The following is a 21,994-nucleotide window of genomic DNA, read 5'->3' on the forward strand; positions in this document are numbered from 1 at the left end:
ACAATCCCGTAGCCCCGCCCCTCCGTTGCGCAACCCCCTCGGATTGGCCCGCGAGGCCCCTCCCGCACGCCCCGATTGGCCGCCGGAGCCGCCCGTTCTGAAGGGGCGGGACGAGGCAGGCAGCGGCCCGGCCTGGCGCAGGAGCGAGCGGCTGGGGCCGGTTACCGGGGAGACCGGGCAGGTGAGGGGGGGGTCGGCGAGCGGGGGGCGGGGCGAGTTTCTCCTGGGGGGGCTGCCCGGGGCCCCCCCCGGCCTGTCCCCCCCGACTCGCTCTCCCCCCCCCGGCCTGTCCCCCCCCCGACTCGCTCTCCCCCCCCCCCCGGCCTGTCCCCCCCGACTCGCTCTCCCCCCCCCGGCCTGTCCCCCCCCCGACTCGCTCTCCCCCCCCCCCGGCCTGTCCCCCCCGACTCGCTCTCCCCCCCCCCGGCCTGTCCCCCCCCCCCGACTCGCTCTCCCCCCCCCCGGCCGGTCCCCCCCCCGACTCGCTCTCCCCCCCCCCGGCCTGTCCCCCCCCCCCGACTCGCTCTCCCCCCCCCCGGCCTGTCCCCCCCCGACTCGCTCTCCCCCCCCCCGGCCTGTCCCCCCCCGACTCGCTCTCCCCCCCCCCGGCCTGTCCCCCCCCGACTCGCTCTCCCCCCCCCCGGCCTGTCCCCCCCCGACTCGCTCTCCCCCCCCCCGGCCTGTCCCCCCCCCCGACTCGCTCTCCCCCCCCCCGGCCTGTCCCCCCCCCCGACTCGCTCTCCCCCCCCCCGGCCTGTCCCCCCCCCCGACTCGCTCTCCCCCCCCCGGCCTGTCCCCCCCCCCGACTCGCTCTCCCCCCCCCGGCCTGTCCCCCCCCGACTCGCTCTCCCCCCCCCCGGCCGGTCCCCCCCCCGACTCGCTCTCCCCCCCCCCGGCCTGTCCCCCCCCCCCGACTCGCTCTCCCCCCCCCCGGCCGGTCCCCCCCCCGACTCGCTCTCCCCCCCCCCGGCCTGTCCCCCCCCCCGACTCGCTCTCCCCCCCCCCGGCCTGTCCCCCCCCGACTCGCTCTCCCCCCCCCCGGCCTGTCCCCCCCGACTCGCTCTCCCCCCCCCCGGCCTGTCCCCCCCCGACTCGCTCTCCCCCCCCCCGGCCTGTCCCCCCCGACTCGCTCTCCCCCCCCCGGCCTGTCCCCCCCCCGACTCGCTCTCCCCCCCCCCGGCCTGTCCCCCCCCCCGACTCGCTCTCCCCCCCCCGGCCTGTCCCCCCCCCCGACTCGCTCTCCCCCCCCCCGGCCTGTCCCCCCCCCCGACTCGCTCTCCCCCCCCCGGCCTGTCCCCCCCCGACTCGCTCTCCCCCCCCCGGCCTGTCCCCCCCCGACTCGCTCTCCCCCCCCGGCCTGTCCCCCCCCCGACTCGCTCTCCCCCCCCCGGCCTGTCCCCCCCCGACTCGCTCTCCCCCCCCCGGCCTGTCCCCCCCCGACTCGCTCTCCCCCCCCCGGCCTGTCCCCCCCGACACGCTCTCCCCCCCCCCGACTCGCTCTCCCCCCCCGGCCGGTCCCCCCCCGACTCGCTCTCCCCCCCCGGCCGGTCCCCCCCCGACTCGCTCTCCCCCCCCCGGCCGGTCCCCCCCCGACTCGCTCTCCCCCCCCCCGGCCGGTCCCCCCCCGACTCGCTCTCCCCCCCCGGCCTGTCCCCCCCGACTTGCTCTCCCCCCCCCGGCCTGTCCCCCCCCGACTCGCTCTCCCCCCCCGGCCTGTCCCCCCCCGACTCGCTCTCCCCCCCGCCTCGCTCTCCCCCCCCGCCTGTCCCCCCCCGCCTCGCTCTCCCCCCCCCGCCTGTCCCCCCCCGCCTCGCTCTCCCCCCCCGGCCTGTCCCCCCCGACTCGCTCTCCCCCCCCGCCTGTCCCCCCCGACTCGCTCTCCCCCCCCCGGCCTGTCCCCCCCGACTCGCTCTACCCCCCCGGCCTGTCCCCCCCCGACTCGCTCTCCCCCCCCCGTGGCCTGTCCCCCCCGGACTCGCTCTCCCCCCCCGGCCTGTCCCCCCCCGACTCGCTCCCCCCCCCCGTGGCCTGTCCCCCCCGGACTCGCTCTCCCCCCCCGGCCTGTCCCCCCCCGACTCGCTCTCCCCCCCGTGGCCTGTCCCCCCCCGACTCGCTCTCCCCCCCCCGGCCGGTCCCCCCCCGACTCGCTCTCCCCCCCCCCGGCCGGTCCCCCCCCCGACTCGCTCTCCCCCCCCGGCCTGTCCCCCCCGACTCGCTCTCCCCCCCCGGCCTGTCCCCCCCCGACTCGCTCTCCCCCCCGCCTCGCTCTCCCCCCCCGCCTGTCCCCCCCCGACTCGCTCTCCCCCCCCGGCCTGTCCCCCCCGACTCGCTCTCCCCCCCCGCCTGTCCCCCCCGACTCGCTCTCCCCCCCCCGGCCTGTCCCCCCCCGACTCGCTCTACCCCCCCGGCCTGTCCCCCCCCCCGACTCGCTCTCCCCCCCCCGTGGCCTGTCCCCCCCGGACTCGCTCCCCCCCCCGTGGCCTGTCCCCCCCGGACTCGCTCTCCCCCCCCGGCCTGTCCCCCCCCGACTCGCTCTCCCCCCCGTGGCCTGTCCCCCCCCGACTCGCTCTCCCCCCCCCCAGCCGGTCCGCCCCCCGACTCACTCTCCCCCCCCGGCCGGTCCCCCCCCCGACTCGCTCTCCCCCCCCCGGCCGGTCCCCCCCGACTCGCTCTCTCCCCCCCCCGGCCGGTCCCCCCCCCCGACTCGCTCTCCCCCCCCGGCCTGTCCCCCCCCGACTCGCTCTCCCCCCCCCGACTCGCTCTCCCCCCCCCCCCGGCCTGTCCCCCCCGACTCGCTCTCCCCCCCCGACTCGCTGTCCCCCCCCCGACTCGCTCTCCCCCCCCCGACTCGCTCTCCCCCCTCCCGGCCTGTCCCCCCCGACTCGCTCTCCCCCCCCCGGCCTGTCCCCCCCGACTCGCTCTCCCCCCCCCGTGGCCTGTCCCCCCCCGACTCGCTCTCCCCCCCCGTGGCCTGTCCCCCCCCGACTCGCTCTCCCCCCCCCGTGGCCTGTCCCCCCCCGACTCGCTCTCCCCCCCCCGTGGCCTGTCCCCCCCCGACTCGCTCTCCCCCCCCGTGGCCTGTCCCCCCCCGGACTCGCTCTCCCCCCCCGGCCTGTCCCCCCCCTGACTCGCTCTCCCCCCCCCCGGCCTGTCCCCCCCCTGACTCGCTCTCCCCCCCCCCGGCCTGTCCCCCCCGACTCGCTCTCCCCCCCCCCGGCCTGTCCCCCCCCGACTCGCTCTCCCCCCCCCGGCCTGTCCCCCCCCCCGACTCGCTCTCCCCCCCCCCGGCCTGTCCCCCCCGACTCGCTCTCCCCCCCCGACTCGCTCTCCCCCCCCCGGCCTGTCCCCCCCCGACTCGCTCTCCCCCCCCGGCCTGTCCCCCCCCGACTCGCTCTCCCCCCCCCGGCCGGTCCCCCCCCGACTCGCTCTCCCCCCCCCGGCCGGTCCCCCCCCCCGACTCGCTCTCCCCCCCCGGCCTGTCCCCCCCGACTCGCTCTCCCCCCCCGGCCTGTCCCCCCCCCCGACTCGCTCTCCCCCCCGCCTCGCTCTCCCCCCCCGCCTGTCCCCCCCCGACTCGCTCTCCCCCCCCTGGCCTGTCCCCCCCGACTCGCTCTCCCCCCCCCGGCCTGTCCCCCCCCGACTCGCTCTCCCCCCCCCCGGCCTGTCCCCCCCCGACTCGCTCTCCCCCCCCGTGGCCTGTCCCCCCCGGACTCGCTCTCCCCCCCCGGCCTGTCCCCCCCCGACTCGCTCTCCCCCCCGTGGCCTGTCCCCCCCCGACTCGCTCTCTCCCCCCCGGCCTGTCCCCCCCCGACTCGCTCTCCCCCCCGTGGCCTGTCCCCCCCCGACTCGCTCTTCCCCCCCCCGGCCTGTCCCCCTCCCGACTCGCTCTCCCCCCCCCGGCCTGTCCGCCCCCCGACCCGCTCTCTCCCCCCCCGGCCTGTCCCCCCCCGACTCGCTCTCCCCCCCATGGCCTGTCCCCCCCCGACTTGCTCTCCCCCCCCCCTCGGCCTGTCCCCCCCCAACTCGCCCTCTCCCCCCCCGGCCTGTCCCCCCCCGACTCGCCCTCTCCCCCCCCGGCCTGTCCCCACCCCCCGACTCGCTCTCTCCCCCCCGTCCTGTCCCCACCCCCCGACTCGCTCTCTCCCCCCCCGGCCTGTCCCCCCCGACTCGCTCTCTCCCCCCCCCGGCCTGTTCCCCCCTCCCAAATCGCTCTCCCCCCCCCGGCCTGTTCCCCCCTCCCGACTCGCTCTCTCCCCCCTCGGCCTGTCCCCCCCCGACTCGCTCTCTCCCCCCTCGGCCTGTCCCCCCCCGACTCGCTCTCTCCCCCCTCGGCCTGTCCCCCCCCGACTCGCTCTCTCCCCCCTCGGCCTGTCCCCCCCCGACTCGCTCTCTCCCCCCTGTCTGTCCCACCAAGTATCCCCCTCCCGCTCAGTCCCCCCCCCCACTGACTCGGTCTCTCGCCCAGGCCCCGGCGCTCCACGCCCCCCCGGCTGGTGACATGGCGCACTTCGACACCGAGTACCAGCGGCTGGAGGCCTCCTACAGCGACTCGCCGCCGGGGGAGGAGGACCTGCTGGTGCACGTCCCCGAGGGCAGTAAATGTGAGCGGGGGCTGGTGGGGCTGGGTGGGGGCAGGCATGTGCGAGGGGCAGGAATCGCTCAGTTCCTTGGCGGGCAGGGATCCGCTCCGGCCCACGGCCGCCAGCCTGGGGGGATTGCGTAGACCCGGCCCCCTCGCTGCCCTCCGTTGTGTCACAAGAACAACTAGCCCGCAGTGAGCGCCCACCCCTCCCTCCCGGGGGCAGGCTGCAGCGTGATGGGCCATCACCCCCTTTCCCTTCTCTCTGTCCTGCAGCTCCCTGGCATCACATAGAGAACCTGGACCTCTTCTTCTCTCGCATATCCTTGCTGCACGGGGGGTGGTCAGAGCAGCATCAGCTTGGCCCGCAGTCTGTCTAGGCAGGTCAGCGTGGGAACAGCTGGCGCAAGTCCCATCTCCTTGGCGGCTGCATTGCTCCCGGCCCGGAGGCCTCCAGACGAGCCAAGCAGCCGAGGTTCCCCTTCCTGAGGAGAAGGGCGGAGAGGAGCTGTGGGGGGCGGGGGGATGGGGCAGAAGTGACTTTCTCCACCGTTGATGGGCCGCCCGGACCTCCTATGTCAGTACGACGTTGGGCTCGGGATCCGTCTTTTCCTAGCTCCGTGCTGCCGAGGTCCTACCCTACTGGCTATGGGGTGTCCCCGGGGGGGGCGGGACTTTGGGTTCCTGGGGCAGGCTAACCTGGCCTTCAGCCTGGGCTGGGCACGGAGGCCAGGCCTGCCTCGCCCTGCAGCCATCCGACCTGACTGGTGGCCAGTGAGAGGATCGGGATGGGAGGGGGTCTGGGCCCGTCTCCTGGCTGTTCTCCTTGACTGCGCTGCCCACGTCTATAACCTGCATCAGAAGAACGGCTTCACCTGCATGCTGATTGGCGAGATCTTTGAGCTCATGTACGTCTCGGGGGCTGGGCGGGGGCAGGCTTCCTCTGGGCTCTTGCTGCAGTTGGGGTGAAGGGCTGGTTTCTTTGAGCCCCAGCATTTCCACTCACCCAGAGTTGGGATCAGGGCCCTCCCCTTTCAGTCAGGGCCTGTCTCCCTCTCCCGCTTTGGTGGCCACCTCCATCCCCAGGAATTGGTCCCCTGCTCCCCAAATCTGCTGATGTCATGCCAGGGGCATTGGGACCTGGGGCCTATTGGTGTGTTGGGGGCAGGAGGAGCGTTCCCCTCACGGCCGCTGCCTCGCCCACAGGCAGTTCATTTTCGTGGTGGCCTTCACCACCTTCCTTGTCAGCTGCGTCGACTACGACATCCTGTTTGCCAACAAGATGGTGAATCACAGCCAGCACTCCAGCGAGCCCGTCAAGGTGACGCTGCCAGACGCCTTCCTGCCTCCCAGCGTCTGCAGCGCAAGGTAAGGGCAGCAGCCACGCCTCCGCCTCCAGCCCTGGCAGCCTGTCACCCTTCCAGGCCAGGTTCGGAGCCAGAGATCCCAGGCCTCTCCCGGAAAGAGGTCGATGGAGTGGTGGATTCTCTCCCCCGTGTAGTCCACAGCCCTTGCTCTCAGAGGCTGCAAGTCCCTGGTTTGGCTTGACCTGCGTGGCCGGGCTGCCTTGTGTTCTGGGTCATGTGTTCCTGTGAGTTGTGCGTGCTGGCGGCATTCTGTGCATGGTTACGTGGCTGGTGTATCCACCCCAGAGGTGGGTGTGTGCACTGAGTTCCGCTCGGGCTCCCGCGGGATACGGCTGCGCGGTGGGCTTGCCGAGCTGCAGGTGTCGTCTCTTCTCCCTCGCAGAATCCAGCAGAACGGCTTCCTCATCTCCATCCTGGTCATAGCCAGCGTGTTCTGGGTCCATCGACTCATCAAATTTATCTACAACATCTGCTGCTACTGGGAGATTCATTCCTTCTACATCAACGCCCTCAAGATCCCCATGGTGAGCGGCTGAGCCCTAGGAGAGGAGGTTCACCCCACCCCTCGCCCGAGCCTCATTTCTCCGTCTGGGGCCCCGCCCACTGCCCGGACAGGTTCTGGTCAGAGGTGATGCAATCACGTGGCTTCCTTTCAGCTTGTTTTCGGCAAACGCCCGCGTGGGGGGTGTCGGGTCTTGCGGCGCAGCTCTCCAGCCAGTGCTGAGCTTTTGGACCGGCTCGGCCCCGCCCTGCCGTGCCAGAGCCTCGCCCGCGCCAAGCTGCCTTGTCCAGCTTTCCCAGGCAGGGTGTAACCAGGGAATCACTGAGAGGCTCAGTTCAGGGCAAAGTGTTCATGGACAGAGTTACTTACAGCCCAGCACTGGCTTCCCCCGCTCTAAGGCACCAAACCACTGCTACTCACCACACTGGTTAACCAGAAACCGCACAGGCAATGGCCTGCGACGCTCCAGTTCTCCTGTGCCCACCCAGCCCCGCTCCTTACACAGGGGAGAGGTTCTAACCCATCCCCCACCTCCCCTCAGACACCCCAGTGCTCCCTGTGCCCCCCCCAGCCCCACCTCACATAGGGGAGAGGTTCTAACCCATCCCCCCACCTCCCCTCAGACACCCCAGTGCTCCCTGTGCCCCCCCAACCCCTCCTTACACAGGGGAGAGGTGATAACCCATCCCCCACCTCCCCTCAGACACCCCAGTGCTCCCTGTGCCCCCCAGCCCCATCTTACACAGGGGAGAGGTTCTAACCCAACCCCCACCTCCCCTCGCACACCCCAGTGATCCCTGTGCCCCCCCAGCCCCCCTTACACAGGGAGGAGGTGACGACCCACCCCCCTACCTCCCAACAGGTTCTCCCAATCCCAGGGCGATTTATGCCTCAGATCTCACCCCAAGAGCTCTCTGGTCCCGTCCTTTAGCATCTACGATCTCAAGGCTTATTAATGAGAAAAGGGGGCTTTAGAATTGGTGACAGGAATCGGAACTCCCCCCCCCCCCCAATTGCAGGGGTCTTGGTGCCGGCGGGCGGCCGAGATGGACGATCTGCCGGCCTAGGTCACGTCTCTGGAGCGTGGCACGATGGGCCCTCGTCCTTTCCGGCTGCCACGGCTCACGGGTCCTGGCCACCCACCGGCACCAGGACCCCTGCAATGGGGGCGTCTCATCCCTCGTCCTTCCGGCTCCGCTTCCTGGCAGGGACCCGGCGGTGCGGAGCTGGATTGAGGGCCTGTGGCGGGGCTGCCAGGCCCCCGGATCCCCCGGCCATGGGGCTGTCACTGTGGGTCCCAGGGTGGAGCGTGTCCGTGGCCGGCCCCTGCCCAGGGCTCGGGCCTCCCTAGGCCACCGCGGCGCTGCCCCCCAGACGGAGGGTCTGCAGGAAGGTCCGTTCAGTGCGGCTGGCGCCCCCCAGCTCCACTGCCTCTTGCTGGGTGGGCCCGGCAGCCGGACCAGCCCTCCCCACTCGCTGGCTGCTGCTCTGCTTCCTCACTTCCCGTACAACCATGACACCTGCGTGTGAGTAGCATCAACAGTGACTCATCAGCGTTCCCCAGACACCTCCCTTGGCGTGAGATTTCAGGCGAACATAGAGCAGGGGTCATGTTCGGATTACCGGCCCGTCTCCCCCAGGACAAGGCCGGAATCCCCATTGACGGGTAGGGAAACTGAGGCACCGTGGGGTTCGGCGCCGCGGGGGAGGGGGGCTGCTTCCCCGGCTCTGCCAGACTCCAAGGCGCAGCCCAGGGTCTGTCTCGGAGAGAGGGTTGACAAGCCGAGTAACGTTGATCTGTGCGCGCCCATGAGCCTGCGGCACAGGGCAAGGCCTGGGACTCGGAGCGCCTGGGCTCTCCCCGCAGGCTGCCATGGGCGCTGGGCACGGCCTGTGTGGGAGGGGGAAGCTGTGCCCGGTGGGCAAGGGCTGGCGCTCTCCGGGCAGGGAGACGGGTGTGCCAGCCTTCGCCTGCCTGTGGCAACCACGCACGTTCTCTAGCTCTCCTGCCAGCCCGGCCGGGGTGCATGAGGCCCCCTCCCTGCCCAGGGCGGCACCCGGCAGGTGCAATCTGAGCAGGGTGCAGCACTGGCGTGAAGCCTAACTCCCAGCATGGCCCTGGCTGCCGGTGGGAGCAGTGCATGCTGGGACCTGTAGTTTCTGCTGGCTGCTTTGCAGTGCACCCGCTGCTGGTCTCCCCCAGGTTGTAACGCTGCCCCCTCCCCCTGCCAGTCCAACCTGCCCTACTACAGCTGGCAGGAGGTGCAGGCTCGCATCGTGCAGATCCAGAAGGAGCATCAGATCTGCATCCACAAGAAGGAGCTGACGGAGCTGGACATCTACCACCGCATCCTGCGCTTCAAGAACTACATGGTGGCCATGGTGAACAAGTCGCTGCTGCCCATCCGCTTCCGCCTGCCCGGCCTGGGCGACACCGTCTTCTACACCCGCGGCCTCAAGTACAACTTCGAGCTCATCTTCTTCTGGGGGCCCGGCTCGCTCTTCGAGAACGAGTGGAGCCTCAAGGCCGAGTACAAGCGCGGCGGCAACCGCCTGGAGCTGGCCGACAAGCTGAGCGCCCGCATCCTCTGGATCGGCGTGGCCAACTTCCTGCTCTGCCCGCTCATCCTCATCTGGCAGATCCTCTACGCCTTCTTCAGCTACACCGAGATCCTCAAGCGGGAGCCGGGCAGCCTGGGCGCCCGCTGCTGGTCGCTCTACGGCCGCTGCTACCTGCGCCACTTCAACGAGCTGGACCACGAGCTGCACTCGCGCCTCAGCAAGGGCTACAAGCCGGCCTCCAAGTACATGAACTGCTTCATCTCCCCCCTGCTCACCATCGTGGCCAAGAACGTGGCCTTCTTCGCCGGCTCCATCCTGGCCGTGCTCATCGCCCTCACCATCTACGACGAGGACGTGCTGGCCGTGGAGCACGTCCTCACCACCGTCACCCTGCTGGGCGTGGGCGTCACCGTCTGCCGGTGAGCTGGGCTGCCCGCCCGGGGCTCTGCTCCCTGACCCCGGCGGCGGCCGGCCTGGGCCTCGAGTGCCCGGGGCTCTGCTGACCCAGTGTGTCCGGCTGCAGTCAAGGCCATTGGCAGAAATCTTGGGGAGGGGGCAGGGAAGAGCCTGGGGCCAAAGTGTGTGGGGTGGAGGCAGGGGTGGGTGCGTGTCAGGACCGAGGGGCGCTGGCAAAGTGGGGGAGCCAGGAACTGGGATTGCAGGGGGCTGTGGGTCAGGACTCAGGGGCACTGGCAGGACAGGGGAGGGCTGGGATGGAGTAGCAGGGTGGGGGGGGCTGTGGGTGGGGAGTGAAGGGCACAGGAGGGCGGGGGAGAAGTGGGATGGGGCGGGGGGGCTGTGGGCGGGGGAGAAGCTGGGAAGGGGCGGCGGGGGGGGCTGTGGACGGGGGAGAAGCTGGGATGGGGCGGGGGGGCTGTGGACGGGGGAGAAGCTGGGATGGGGTATTGGGGGGGGCTGTGGACGGGGGAGAAGCTGGGATCGGGGGGGAGAAGCTCTCCTGCCCTCCCTAGGTGCGATTCCCCTCCCGCGGCGCGATTCCCCTCCCGCGGCGCGAGGCTCCGAGCCAGGCTCTCTGGGAAGCGCCGTCTCTCCTGCCCTCGTCCTGCCCCTGCAGGTCCTTTATCCCCGACCAGCACCTGGTGTTCTGCCCCGAGCAGCTGCTGCGGGTGATCCTGGCGCACGTGCACTACATGCCCGACCACTGGCAGGCCAACGCCCACCGCTACGAGACCCGGGACGAGTTTGCTCAGCTCTTCCAGTACAAAGCGGTGAGCCCGGGGCCAGGTTGGCGGCTCCGTGGGGCTGGGGCTGGGGCTCCATGGGGCCAGGCTGGCAGCTCCGTGGGGCTGGGGCTCCGTGGGGCTGGCGGCTCCGTGGGGCCCTGTCTGGGCACAGGATGGCCAGAGATGCATGTGGAGGGGAGGGGCGGGGCGGGGGAAGGCCCGGGCCTCGCTCTGCAGCTCTGCGTGGCTCCCCAGAGAGGGGAGGTGGGTGGCTGGTGAGTGGGGTGTTACTGCCGTGGGGCTGCGGTTCCCTCCGGTCTCCAGGATCGTGCCCTGGGCTCTGCTGCGGGGCAGCCTGTGGCCCCCTCGGCCGGCTGAGCCCCCGCCTCTCCCTTCCCAGGTGTTCATCCTGGAGGAGCTGCTGAGCCCCATCGTGACCCCCCTGATCCTCATCTTCTGCCTGCGGCCCAAGTCCCTGGAGATCATCGACTTCTTCCGCAACTTCACCGTGGAGGTGGTGGGCGCGGGCGACACCTGCTCCTTCGCCCAGATGGACGTGCGCCAGCATGGCCACCCGGCGGTAGGGCGCGCCCCTCCCCTCCCCTCCCCTCCCCTCCGGGCCTGTCGCGTGCATCGCGCCCGGCCGGCTGCAGCCCCGCACGCTGGGCCCTGGGGTCCCGGCCCCTCCGTGGCCGCTGGGCTCTGGCCCGCCTCTCCTCCGGCCAGCAGGGTCCCCACTGCGGGGCTGGGCTTGGTGCAGCCTGGCCCGGGGGTGCTTCCGAGGGAGGCTGGGGCCTGCCCCCACCTCTCCTCACCTGTGTGCTTTGCAGTGGCTGTCGGCGGGGAAGACGGAGGCCTCCATCTACCAGCAGGCCGAGGACGGCAAGACGGAGCTGTCCCTCATGCACTTCGCCATCACCAACCCCAAGTGGCAGCCGCCCCGCGAGAGCACGGCCTTCATCGGCTTCCTCAAGGAGCGCGTGCTGCGGGAGAGCAGCGTGGCCCTGGCCCAGCAGGCCGCGCTGCCCGAGAACGCCCTCTTCACCTCCATCCAGTCCCTGCAGTCGGAGTCCGAGGTGCCCGGCGGGGGTCCGGCAGGGTCTGCGCTCGGCACGGCCCGGGGCAGCGCGTCTGCTGGGGCTGAGCTGGGCTTGTCTCGGAGGGCGGTGGGCTGGCCCGGGGCAGGCGGGGCCACTCCAAGGGGGTGCAGGGCGGGAGGGCTGCAGGGTCTGGCTTCCCCCCAGGGGCTCCTGTAGCTCTGCCAGGCCTGTGACTCCCCCCTCCCCTTCCCCTGCAGCCTCACAGCCTGATTGCCAACGTGATCGCCGGCTCCTCGGCGCTGGGCCTCGCGAGCCACGAGCTGCAGGGCTCCCGCCAGCTCTCCGGGGTGGCCTCCGCCCTGCGCTCCTTCTCCCCGCACCAGTCTGCCCAGCAGCCTCACAGCAGCTTCCCAGCGGCAGGGCCCCACGCGGACGGGGCGCTGCCCCGGGCCCCCAGCACCATGACGGCGTCTGGGTAAGAGCCCCTGCGCTTGGCAGCTGCTGAACGGTCAGCCCCCTTCCCGGGGATCGGGGAGTGCGGAGCCCAGGCAGCCCCGTGCGTACCCCGCGCCACCCTGGGCCAGAGGGGCGGCTCCCCTTGGCCGGCCCCGCGCCGCCCTGGGCCAGAGGGGCGGCTCCCCTTGGCCGGCCCCGCGCCGCCCTGGGCCAGAGGGGCTGCTCCCCTTGGCCTGCCCCACGCCACCCTGGGCCAGAGGGGCTGCTCCCCTTGGCCTGCCCCACGCCGCCCTGGGCCAGAGGGGCTGCTCCCCTTGGCCTGCCCCGCGCCGCCCTGGGCCAGAGGGGCTGCTCCCCTTGGCCGGCCCCGCGCCGCCCTGGGCCAGAGGGGCTGCTCCCCTTGGCCTGCCCCGCGCCACCCTGGGCCAGAGGGGCTGCTCCCCTTGGCCGGCCCCACGCCGCCCTGGGCCAGAGGGGCTGCTCCCCTTGGCCTGCCCCGCGCCACCCTGGGCCAGAGGGGCTGCTCCCCTTGGCCGGCCCCGCGCCGCCCTGGGCCAGAGGGGCTGCTCCCCTTGGCCTGCCCCGCGCCGCCCTGGGCCAGAGGGGCGGCTCCCCTTGGCCGGCCCCGCGCCACCCTGGGCCAGAGGGGCGGCTCCCCTTGGCCGGCCCCGCGCCGCCCTGGGCCAGAGGGGCTGCTCCCCTTGGCCGGCCCCGCGCCGCCCTGGGCCAGAGGGGCGGCTCCCCTTGGCCGGCCCCGCGCCGCCCTGGGCCAGAGGGGCGGCTCCCCTTGGCCGGCCCCGCGCCGCCCTGGGCCAGAGGGGCTGCTCCCCTTGGCCGGCCCCGCGCCGCCCTGGGCCAGAGGGGCTGCTCCCCTTGGCCGGCCCCGCGCCGCCCTGGGCCAGAGGGGCTGCTCCCCTTGGCCGGCCCCGCGCCGCCCTGGGCCAGAGGGGCTGCTCCCCTTGGCCTGCCCCGCGCCGCCCTGGGCCAGAGGGGCGGCTCCCCTTGGCCGGCCCCGCGCCGCCCTGGGCCAGAGGGGCTGCTCCCCTTGGCCGGCCCCGCGCCGCCCTGGGCCAGAGGGGCAGCTCCCCTTGGCCGGCCCCGCGCCGCCCTGGGCCAGAGGGGCTGCTCCCCTTGGCCTGCCCCGCGCCGCCCTGGGCCAGAGGGGCTGCTCCCCTTGGCCGGCCCCGCGCCACCCTGGGCCAGAGGGGCGGCTCCCCTTGGCCGGCCCCGCGCCGCCCTGGGCCAGAGGGGCTGCTCCCCTTGGCCGGCCCCGCGCCGCCCTGGGCCAGAGGGGCTGCTCCCCTTGGCCGGCCCCGCGCCGCCCTGGGCCAGAGGGGCGGCTCCCCTTGGCCGGCCCCGCGCCGCCCTGGGCCAGAGGGGCGGCTCCCCTTGGCCGGCCCCGCGCCACCCTGGGCCAGAGGGGCGGCTCCCCTTGGCCTGCCCCGCGCCACCCTGGGCCAGAGGGGCTGCTCCCCTTGGCCGGCCCCGCGCCACCCTGGGCCAGAGGGGCTGCTCCCCTTGGCCGGCCCCGCGCCGCCCTGGGCCAGAGGGGCGGCTCCCCTTGGCCGGCCCCACGCCGCCCTGGGCCAGAGGGGCGGCTCCCCTTGGCCGGCCCCGCGCCGCCCTGGGCCAGAGGGGCGGCTCCCCTTGGCCGGCCCCGCGCCGCCCTGGGCCAGAGGGGCTGCTCCCCTTGGCCGGCCCCACGCCACCCTGGGCCAGAGGGGCGGCTCCCCTTGGCCTGCCCCGCGCCACCCTGGGCCAGAGGGGCGGCTCCCCTTGGCCGGCCCCGCGCCGCCCTGGGCCAGAGGGGCTGCTCCCCTTGGCCGGCCCCGCGCCGCCCTGGGCCAGAGGGGCGGCTCCCCTTGGCCGGCCCCACGCCGCCCTGGGCCAGAGGGGCGGCTCCCCTTGGCCGGCCCCGCGCCGCCCTGGGCCAGAGGGGCGGCTCCCCTTGGCCGGCCCCGCGCCGCCCTGGGCCAGAGGGGCGGCTCCCCTTGGCCTGCCCCGCGCCACCCTGGGCCAGAGGGGCGGCTCCCCTTGGCCGGCCCCACGCCGCCCTGGGCCAGAGGGGCGGCTCCCCTTGGCCGGCCCCGCGCCGCCCTGGGCCAGAGGGGCTGCTCCCCTTGGCCGGCCCCGCGCCGCCCTGGGCCAGAGGGGCGGCTCCCCTTGGCCGGCCCCGCGCCACCCTGGGCCAGAGGGGCGGCTCCCCTTGGCCTGCCCCGCGCCGCCCTGGGCCAGAGGGGCGGCTCCCCTTGGCCGGCCCCGCGCCGCCCTGGGCCAGAGGGGCGGCTCCCCTTGGCCGGCCCCGCGCCACCCTGGGCCAGAGGGGCTGCTCCCCTTGGCCTCCCCGCGCCGCCCTGGGCCAGAGGGGCTGCTCCCCTTGGCCGGCCCCGCGCCGCCCTGGGCCAGAGGGGCGGCTCCCCTTGGCCTGCCCCACGCCGCCCTGGGCCAGAGGGGCTGCTCCCCTTGGCCGGCCCCACGCCACCCTGGGCCAGAGGGGCTGCTCCCCTTGGCCGGCCCCGCGCCACCCTGGGCCAGAGGGGCGGCTCCCCTTGGCCTCCCCGCGCCGCCCTGGGCCAGAGGGGCGGCTCCCCTTGGCCGGCCCCGCGCCACCCTGGGCCAGAGGGGCGGCTCCCCTTGGCCTCCCCGCGCCGCCCTGGGCCAGAGGGGCTGCTCCCCTTGGCCTGCCCCACGCCGCCCTGGGCCAGAGGGGCGGCTCCCCTTGGCCGGCCCCACGCCGCGCCCCTCCGGCTGGCAGCCCTGCTGTCCGTTCTCGCCCACAGGCGCGGGGCGGGGCTGCCCTTCCTGCCCAGAGCAGTGTACCCCGTGTCCTGACCCCTGTGGGGGGCAGTGGCTGGCAGTCCCTTGGGGCCATGCTCGGGTGGATCCCATTGGGCCTGGCAGGGGCTGCACGTATCTAGGGTGCAGAGGGGCCCTTCCTACAGCCCAGCTGGGCCCCAGACCCCTGCCCCCTGGGCTGGAGAAGGGCCGGGCAGCAGATCCCCTCCCCCAACCCGTGTCCCCCCCCCGCAGCACAGACGCCAGGACGGCCAGCTCGGGCAGCAGCGCCTGGGAGGGCCAGTTGCAGAGCCTGATCCTGTCGGAATACGCCTCCACCGAGATGAGCCTGCACGCGCTCTACATGCACGAGGTGAGGCTCGCCGGGGCTCGGAGCACTGGGGGGCAGCCGGCCTGGCCTTGCCCTGCAGCGCGCCCGGGGCTCCCGCCCCCTGCCCAGAGCCGGCCTGCGTTGGCAGCGCGGGGGAGGAGCCAGAAGCTCTGTGGGTGCGAGTCAGGGCCCCGGGCCTGAGCCACTTGCCTGGGCCCTGGGGGTGTGTGTCGGGGGGGGGGGGGCCTGGCTCTGCCCCCCGCTGGTCTGACCCGCCCGGTCTCTTGGCTGCGCAGCTGCACAAGCAGCACACCCAGGCGGAGCCCGAGCGGCACGTGTGGCACCGGCGCGAGAGCGACGAGAGCGGGGAGAGCGCCCCCGAGGAGCCGGACGCCCAGAAGGGCACCCCCGCCGCCATCCCCCGCTCCGCCAGCTACCCCTTCTCCTCCCCGCGCCCGCCCGCCGAGGAGTCGGCCGCCCTGCCCACCGGCTTCCAGCGCCGCTATGGTGGCATCACAGGTACCGGCTGGGCTCTCCGGGGGTCCGGGCCCAGGCCCCCTGCCCGCTGGGCACTCGGGCGGCACGGGGAGCCGTTCCAGGGCTCCCACCACAAGGTTGGCGTTTCCGGGTGGGGGCACATTGGGCGCGGGGTGGGAAAGCTGAGCGGGAGCGCTGGTCGCGGGTGATGGTTCAAAGCCCGGGGGCTGCCAGGAGTCAGACGGGCCGGGGCGCGGTCTCACCTGTGGGAGGCCCCGGGGCCCTAGGGGGTGTGACGCTCCCACTCCCCCTGCGCCGAAGCAGCTTCGTAGGCTCCTCCCCTTGCTCGGGGGGATGGAGAGGGGGTCTCCAGCCCCGAGTGGTGCCCTGCTGGGAGCTGGCCCCAGAGCGCTGGCCGCTGACTGCTCTGCCCGTGCCACAGATCCGGGCACAGTGCCCCGAGCCCCGTCACACTTCTCTCGCCTGCCGCTCGGGGGCTGGGCCGAGGACGGGCTGGCAGCGCGACACCCGGAGCCCGTGCCAGAGGAGAGCTCGGAGGATGAGCTTCCACCTCAGCTACACAAGGTACGGCTCGGGCCGAGCAGGCGGGATTAGGCCCATGGGGCTGCTGCAGTTTGGAAAAGAGATGCCCAAGGGGGGGTCTGATAGAGCTGTAAGATCCTGGCCGGGGTGAAGATAGCGAATCGGGGAGTGGCGTGTATCCCTTCCCCTAACCTGAGAACCAGGGACACTAGCAGGGTGCAGGGTTAAAACAAACAAAGGAAGTATTTCTTCACATGGCACTCCGTTAATCCCTGGAACTCCTTGCCGGGGGATGTTATGAAGATCAAATTGTACAAAACCAAACACCACGGCCTCAGATCCCACCACTCACTCCATCCCACCTCCCCCCAAGCTGGGGCAGAAGATTGGGGGCAGTGAGGGGGTGAGGGCTCCAGCTGGGAGTGCAGGCTCTGGGGTGGAGCCAGGACTGAGGGGTTGGAGTGCAGGAGGGGGCTCTGGGCTGGGGCAGGGGCTTGGGGTGCAGGAAGGGAGCTCTGAGGTGGGGCTGGGAATGAGGACTTGGGGGCTGGGGCACCGTGGAGTGGGGGTGTCAATGCCATTACTTCCTTAATCGACTAGGCGGTAGACTTTCTGCCGACTGTCCCATCAGTCGACAAGGGTCGGCAGTTGCGGTGCTCAGTCTGGTCGCGCCGATTCACGCGACACCCCCCCCGCCACTCTGCATGGTGACGCCACAAAGGCGCTAGCACGGCCCCTCCCCTCGGGTCTCCATTCATCAGCCTGCGCCGCGGAGCCGGGGCCGGGCTAGCGCCTTGGCGGGCTTCCCTGGGCCTTGCCATGCAGAGGGGGGCGCTAGGCAGCCAGCGCCCGCTTATCGGTGAGGTGACTGGACGCGGAGAGGGTGAAATCGGGGCGAAGGGCTCAGAACCAGGGCTCTGGAGCCCTCCCCTGCGGGCCGAGCGCTGCGCTTGGCACACCCGCCGTCCCCTCTGACGCGCCCGCCAGCGCCACCCTCCCGCGGCAGAGCTTAGCACCCCGCGCTCCTTGCACAGGCGCGGTGAACAGAGTTCAAAATGGCTGCCCTTAAAGAGGCAGGCAACCTTTTTATTTTTGTGTTTATTTGCTCAATAACTTCCCCCCAACCTTCCCCATCTTAAAAAGCTTAAGAAAGTTCTAACCCATCCCCCCACCTCCCCACAGACACCCCAGTGCTCCCTGTGCCCCCCCAAACCCCCCTTACACAGGGGAGAGGTTCTAACCCATCCCCTCCTCCCCTCAGACACCCCAGTGCTCCCTGTGCCCCCCAGCCCCTCTTACACAGGGGAGAGGTTCTAACCCATCCCCCCACCTCCCCTCAGACACCCCAGTGCTCCCTGTGCCCCCCAGCCCCTCTTACACAGGGGAGAGGTTATAACCCATCCCCCCCCTCCCCTCAGACACCCCAGTGCTCCCTGTGCCCCCCAGCCCCTCTTACACAGGGGAGAGGTTATAACCCATCCCCCACCTCCCCTCAGACACCCCAGTGCTCCCTGAGCCCCCCCCCCAGCCCTCCCTTACACAGGGGAGAGGTTCTAACCCATCCGCCCACCTCCCCTCAAACACCCCAGTGTTCCCTGTGCCCACCCAGCCCCCCTTACACAGGGGAGAGGTTATGAAAACCCATCCCACCCGCTCTGAACAGGGTCCCCTGATCCCACAGTCCCAGGCCGATTGACGCCTCCGCTCTTACCCCAGGAGGCTCGTTGGGCCCGTCCTTTAGCATCTCTCTGAACAGTGTATTCAAAGAAAGGGTTGAGAGTCAAATTGTCAAAGGAATCAGACGCCCCCCCCGCCCCAGTTGCAACGTTTGTGGTGGCGGCCTGCAGCTGAGGGGTCAGGCGGCTGTCCTGCACGTCTGTCCTGCACGTCTGTCCTGCACGTCTGTCCTGCACGGCTGCGGATGCCTCCGCTGAGGCTGGGCCGGCTGCAGCCAAGCCACTCCTGAGGCGATGAGCTGGAGTGACGACAGGGAGGATCCCCCGGGCCCTCTGTCCCGAACCCTGTGTCGGGAATCCCCAGGTGAAGCAGTCGGTCCCAGATGGAGTGTCACATGCGTAGGTCCCCGTCCAGGCCGGACTCCGTCCTCAGCCGCCCTGGCCCCCAGCTGGTCTGACTGGTCGCAGCAGAGCCCCTCCAAGGTGGCCTAGCCCCACGTATGGCCCAGGTCAGGGAGGCGCTGCTGCGCGCTTGCCTGGCCGCTGTCGCACGCGACTGGTCCAGCCCCTTGGCACCCAGGAGCAGCGTGTGAACGACACGCCCGGAGCCGCGCTCCTCACTCCGCAGCCAGGCGTGAGCCCGGCGCCCGAGCACTGTAGGCGGAATCAGCAACGCAGCCGCTTTCCGTGGACATCTCGCGTGGCCTCTGTGACGGCGCATCGGGGACCCCCCACCCTGCCCCCCGCCCGCAGCCAGAGGGGACTCTGAGCCGGGCCGTGGAGTAGAAGGTTCATCGTTCTCAGAGACACGGCGCAGCGCGGGCCCCACGGTGCCACTGGAGCCAGGGCAGAGCCTAGTTCTCGGGGGGGTTCCTAGGCCCCTGGACACCCCCGTCTGGACTAGTCTGCTCCCTTCATGCTTCCCCCACCCAGATCCCCAGCAACTGGTACCTCAGCCCCCAGGCGGCCCCGCCCCTCGCTTCGTTCAGGTTCCACCCCCAGCTGGGTGTCGGGTGGCTGGGCCGTGCCTACGTGCCACCCTCAGAGACCATTACCTGCTGGGACCCGCACCCCCCCAGAGTCTCTGCAGGCCAGTCAGGGTCACCCCCAGCACATACGGCAACCAGTGACTGGCCAGCCAGAGGGGACCTGGGCCCCCCGAGCGCACAGAGCACACCCCACTGCCTCACAGCCCCTCGGCCTTCAATGGGGTGCGAACACAGAACCGGGTTGGGAACAATGTTTTGCAAGTTCACATCCAAATCTAGTAACCTCTCCGGGAGGGCAATGGATGAGGGGCTTGGGCACAGAAGGGGGCTCTGAGCTGGGCAGGAAGGGGGTGAGGGCTCCGGCTGGGGGTGCAGGCTCTAGGGTGGAGCCATGAATGTAGGTGTGGGGCTGGGCTGCAGGATCCGTGCAGGCCCTAGACACATGGGCGGCCAGGGAGGTTCCCTGCTCTCCTGGCACCCACAGCTGCTGCCCCTACAGCGCCTATTGGTTGCAGTGTCCGGCCAATGGTGCTAGGACTCAGGGCAGCCCAGGCCGCAGGCCTGCCTTAGCCCCAGCCTTGGTTGCTGCCTGCCAGACTTTCAGAGGCAGCCAGAGCCCCCAGACACCATGGACCCCTGGCCTGTGGGAGGGAGCTGGCCAGACACTGGACACGGGCCAGACCGGGCCGGCTGCGCCAATGGGCACGAATCAGGCAGCAGGAAGGGCGACACACAGACCCCCAGGGGACCGCTGGAGCCTGCCTGGGCACTCCGCAATGGGGCTGAGAGGAGCCTGCCTGCGAAGCGATGGCACCAGCCAGGCAGAGGGAGATGGCCTGGGGTCATTTGCAGACTCCACCCGCGTGGGGCTGAGGAAGGATCTTAGCCGGCTGATGCACTTCAAAGGCATTTTCCTCTGTCTTACTAGTCACATCTCCACATCAGGTGCTCTGCCAGCCACGGCCACCCTGCCTCCATGAGCCTCTTTCTGCTGCTGGCGGGAGCTAGCCCCTGCCTCTGCCACTCGGCTGCACGGGGGGGGAGGGGAGGGGAGGCTCCCAGGCACCACAGGACCCCTCGCTGTTCTGAGTCCAAAAAGGAATGAGGCCAGTTCGTGGAGGCCAGGCCGATCCGTGGGCTGCCGGCCCCTGCTCTGAGGCTTGGCTATTGCCAAGGGCTGGGGCGGGCTGGCTCTCCGGCCGCCTGTCGCGTTCGTTGTCTGGGCGGAGGCCTCCCCTGACCCGCCACGGCCGTTCCCGTAACGCCCGGCTCTCTCTCCGGCAGGTGTAGCTCCGGGGGCTGCGGATCCTGTGGGGATTCCAGACGGGAGCAGCCTGGGCAGCATGACCCGGGGGCCCGGCCCCCTCCCCGACCCGCAGAGGCGGGTGGGCGGGCGGAGGTGCCTCGCGCTGGCGTTCATGCCCAAGGGACAGAACCGCCACGCCAGCGCCTTGCGGCGGACACGCCGAGCCTTGTGGGGTGAATGCGTGTGTGAGTACATACGTGTGTCCGTGTGCGCATATGTGTTGTCCTGGCGGAGGGAGCCGGCTGAGAGCTGCACGGAGCGCCGCCGAGCCGGCAGGAGGCCCACAAGCCGCGCCTGGCAGCGGGAAAAGAAGCTGCCGTGGGGTCCCTGAGCAGACTGGCGACGCCTGGTCCCCAGGCCACGTGGAGCTGCCGCCGGGCTCCTGCAGGACAGCAGCGCGTCCGGGCTGGAGATGGTTGGTCCTGAGCGAACTGGGCTCAGCCCCCCCGGCGGCGCCCTGGCCCAGGGCCGTCCTCTGTTGGGGGGCACTGCTCTGACGTGCTCCCCCGTGATCCCTTGCTGCTAGCGTCCGTGAATCCTGGAGCCAGAGGGCCGACCCCTCCCGCGTGCCAAAGCCCTGGCCCCTGGAGAAGCACACAGAGCCCCCTCCCAGCCCCCCATGAACACTAACCCCACGGCCCGGAGAGAATCCGGGGCCTAAAGCCGCCTTGCGCCCGCCCCCCGCTGGTTAGCTAGGGACCCGAGCGGCCCCTTGGCGGTGCCCCTCCTGCTGCAGGCGCCCATTGCAGTGCTAAGCAGGCGGCAGGGGCTCGCCTCCCAGCCCCCCTCCACCTGCAGAGCGCCTGCCCCCTTGGGCAGCTCCTGGGCACCCGCCCTTCCCCGCTGCCCCGGGCCTTGGATCTCAGGTGTCTGAGCCTCCCCTGCCCGACCCACGCCCAGCGCTGGGGGCTCTCCCAGGCTGCCACCCCTGCTGCGGGCACTGCCCCGGGGAGCCGGGGGAGGTCACTGCGGTACGTGGGCAGCCAGTCACCCCGTGGTCAGGGAGCGGCTTCAGCCAATCGGTGCCCAGCTCGCCTGAGTGACAGCGGCAGCTCGGGGCCGGAGCGAAGCCCGTCTCCCTGCGCACCCCCTGCCATCGGCCGCGGCCCCAGCCCTGCTGCAGGGAGGGGCGAGTGCCCGGCCCCCTCGCCCACCTTCCCACGGCCCAGCTCTGCCCCCGGCATCCTGCAGGCCGGGCAGGGCGCCGACAAGGGGTCCCTTGGACCCCGCCCATCCCCTCGGCCTGGCCGGGGAGCAGCCCCTGCGCTTTACTCGGCCGGTGACAAGGGGCCTTTGAACCAGGGCCGGTCTCCAGCAGGCCAAGGCAGGGCTGGGGCCTGGGGCAGACCCAGCTCGGCCCTGCTCACGCACCCTCCCTCGGCCAGGCACGGGTGGGGCCCAGCGGGCACTTTGCACTGGGCCCCTGCTCCTGGGGAGACGGGCGGGGGCAGCCCCTGCCACGCGCTGCTTGTGTCTGTCCCTGTGTGCATGGCAAGCTGCCCCCGCCGCTCTGCGTGTGGCCCTGGCGGGGGTGGGCGCCGCGCTGTACGGCCGCTGAGCCAGTCAATAAAGGGGTGTTTCCTTCACGCCGGCTCTGGGTGTCGGGGGGAGGGGGCAGCCCTGGCGCGGGTGCCTGGAAGCCCTGAGCTGAGCCCTGGCTCCCTGGGCCCACAGCCCCAGAAGTGCCGGGGGGCTGGCCGGAGCCCTCTCTTCCTGAGGCCGTTTGGGGCCCGGCGCCGGGGTCACCAGCGGGAGCTGTGGGGAAGGAGTGAGCCCCAGCCGGCTCCGCTCTCCTGCGTGATGGGGGTCTCCAGCCGCCACAGTGAGTGCAGGGGGGCGCCCCTCTTCCTCTGGGGCTGGGCCCCTGGCAGTGCCATGCGCTGCGTGGGGGAAGCAGGGGCCGGGGCGAGTGCCCCCTTAGGAAGAGCGCTGGGGCTGGCGCACTCTGTGGGGTGGGGGGCGCAGATGGAGCCTGGAAGGAGGCCAGGGCTTTCCTGGTGCCCTGGCTACAGGGCAGGGCCCGGGGCCGGGACCCAGCGGAGCAGCAGAGCCAGGGAGCAGGGGCTGCTCTGGCCTGTGCCCCAGGCGGAAGAGCTAGGCACACTGGCCCAGCCTCGCCCATTTCTCAGCCTGCAGCCCCCAGCCCTGTCCCTGGGGTCCAACCCGCCCCTGGACCTGGGGGATTTCAATGCAGCCCCCTCCCTGCC

The 21,994-nt window shown here is 72.5% G+C and overlaps 1 protein-coding gene across 2 annotated transcripts; it reads left to right on the forward strand.

Moving 5' to 3' along the window:
• The first annotated feature begins 51 nt into the window (after nt 1-51).
• ATG9A (autophagy related 9A) lies at nt 52-21,373 on the forward strand. Of its 2 annotated transcripts, XM_075932907.1 has the most exons (15): nt 52-181; nt 4,466-4,601; nt 4,856-4,899; nt 5,423-5,487; nt 5,786-5,947; nt 6,329-6,470; nt 8,681-9,429; nt 10,086-10,239; nt 10,595-10,774; nt 11,025-11,270; nt 11,492-11,709; nt 14,721-14,838; nt 15,093-15,315; nt 15,716-15,858; nt 19,766-21,373. In XM_075932907.1, the coding sequence occupies exons 2-15, from the start codon at nt 4,499-4,501 to the stop codon at nt 19,769-19,771; spliced, it is 2,553 nt and encodes an 850-aa protein (XP_075789022.1). In that variant the 5' UTR covers nt 52-181; nt 4,466-4,498; the 3' UTR covers nt 19,772-21,373. The 2 variants fall into 2 exon arrangements, with proteins under 2 accessions (XP_075789022.1, XP_075789021.1); XM_075932906.1 differs by lacking the exons at nt 52-181; nt 4,466-4,601; nt 4,856-4,899 and having other exon boundaries at nt 5,186-5,487.
• Nucleotides 21,374-21,994: the final 621 nt, after the last annotated feature.

This window comes from Pelodiscus sinensis, chromosome 7 (genome assembly GCF_049634645.1).
Source record: "Pelodiscus sinensis isolate JC-2024 chromosome 7, ASM4963464v1, whole genome shotgun sequence".
Taxonomy (NCBI): domain Eukaryota; kingdom Metazoa; phylum Chordata; order Testudines; family Trionychidae; genus Pelodiscus; species Pelodiscus sinensis.

Coding starts and splice junctions, on each gene's coding strand:
- ATG9A (XM_075932906.1), top strand. CDS start 5,228: ATGGGGTGTCCCCGGGGGGGGCGGGACTTTGGGTTCCTGGGGCAGGCT. Junction 10,240..10,594: donor AGCTCTTCCAGTACAAAGCG/GTGAGCCCGGGG, acceptor CTCCCTTCCCAG/GTGTTCATCCTGGAGGAGCT. Junction 15,316..15,715: donor CCGCTATGGTGGCATCACAG/GTACCGGCTGGG, acceptor CCCGTGCCACAG/ATCCGGGCACAGTGCCCCGA.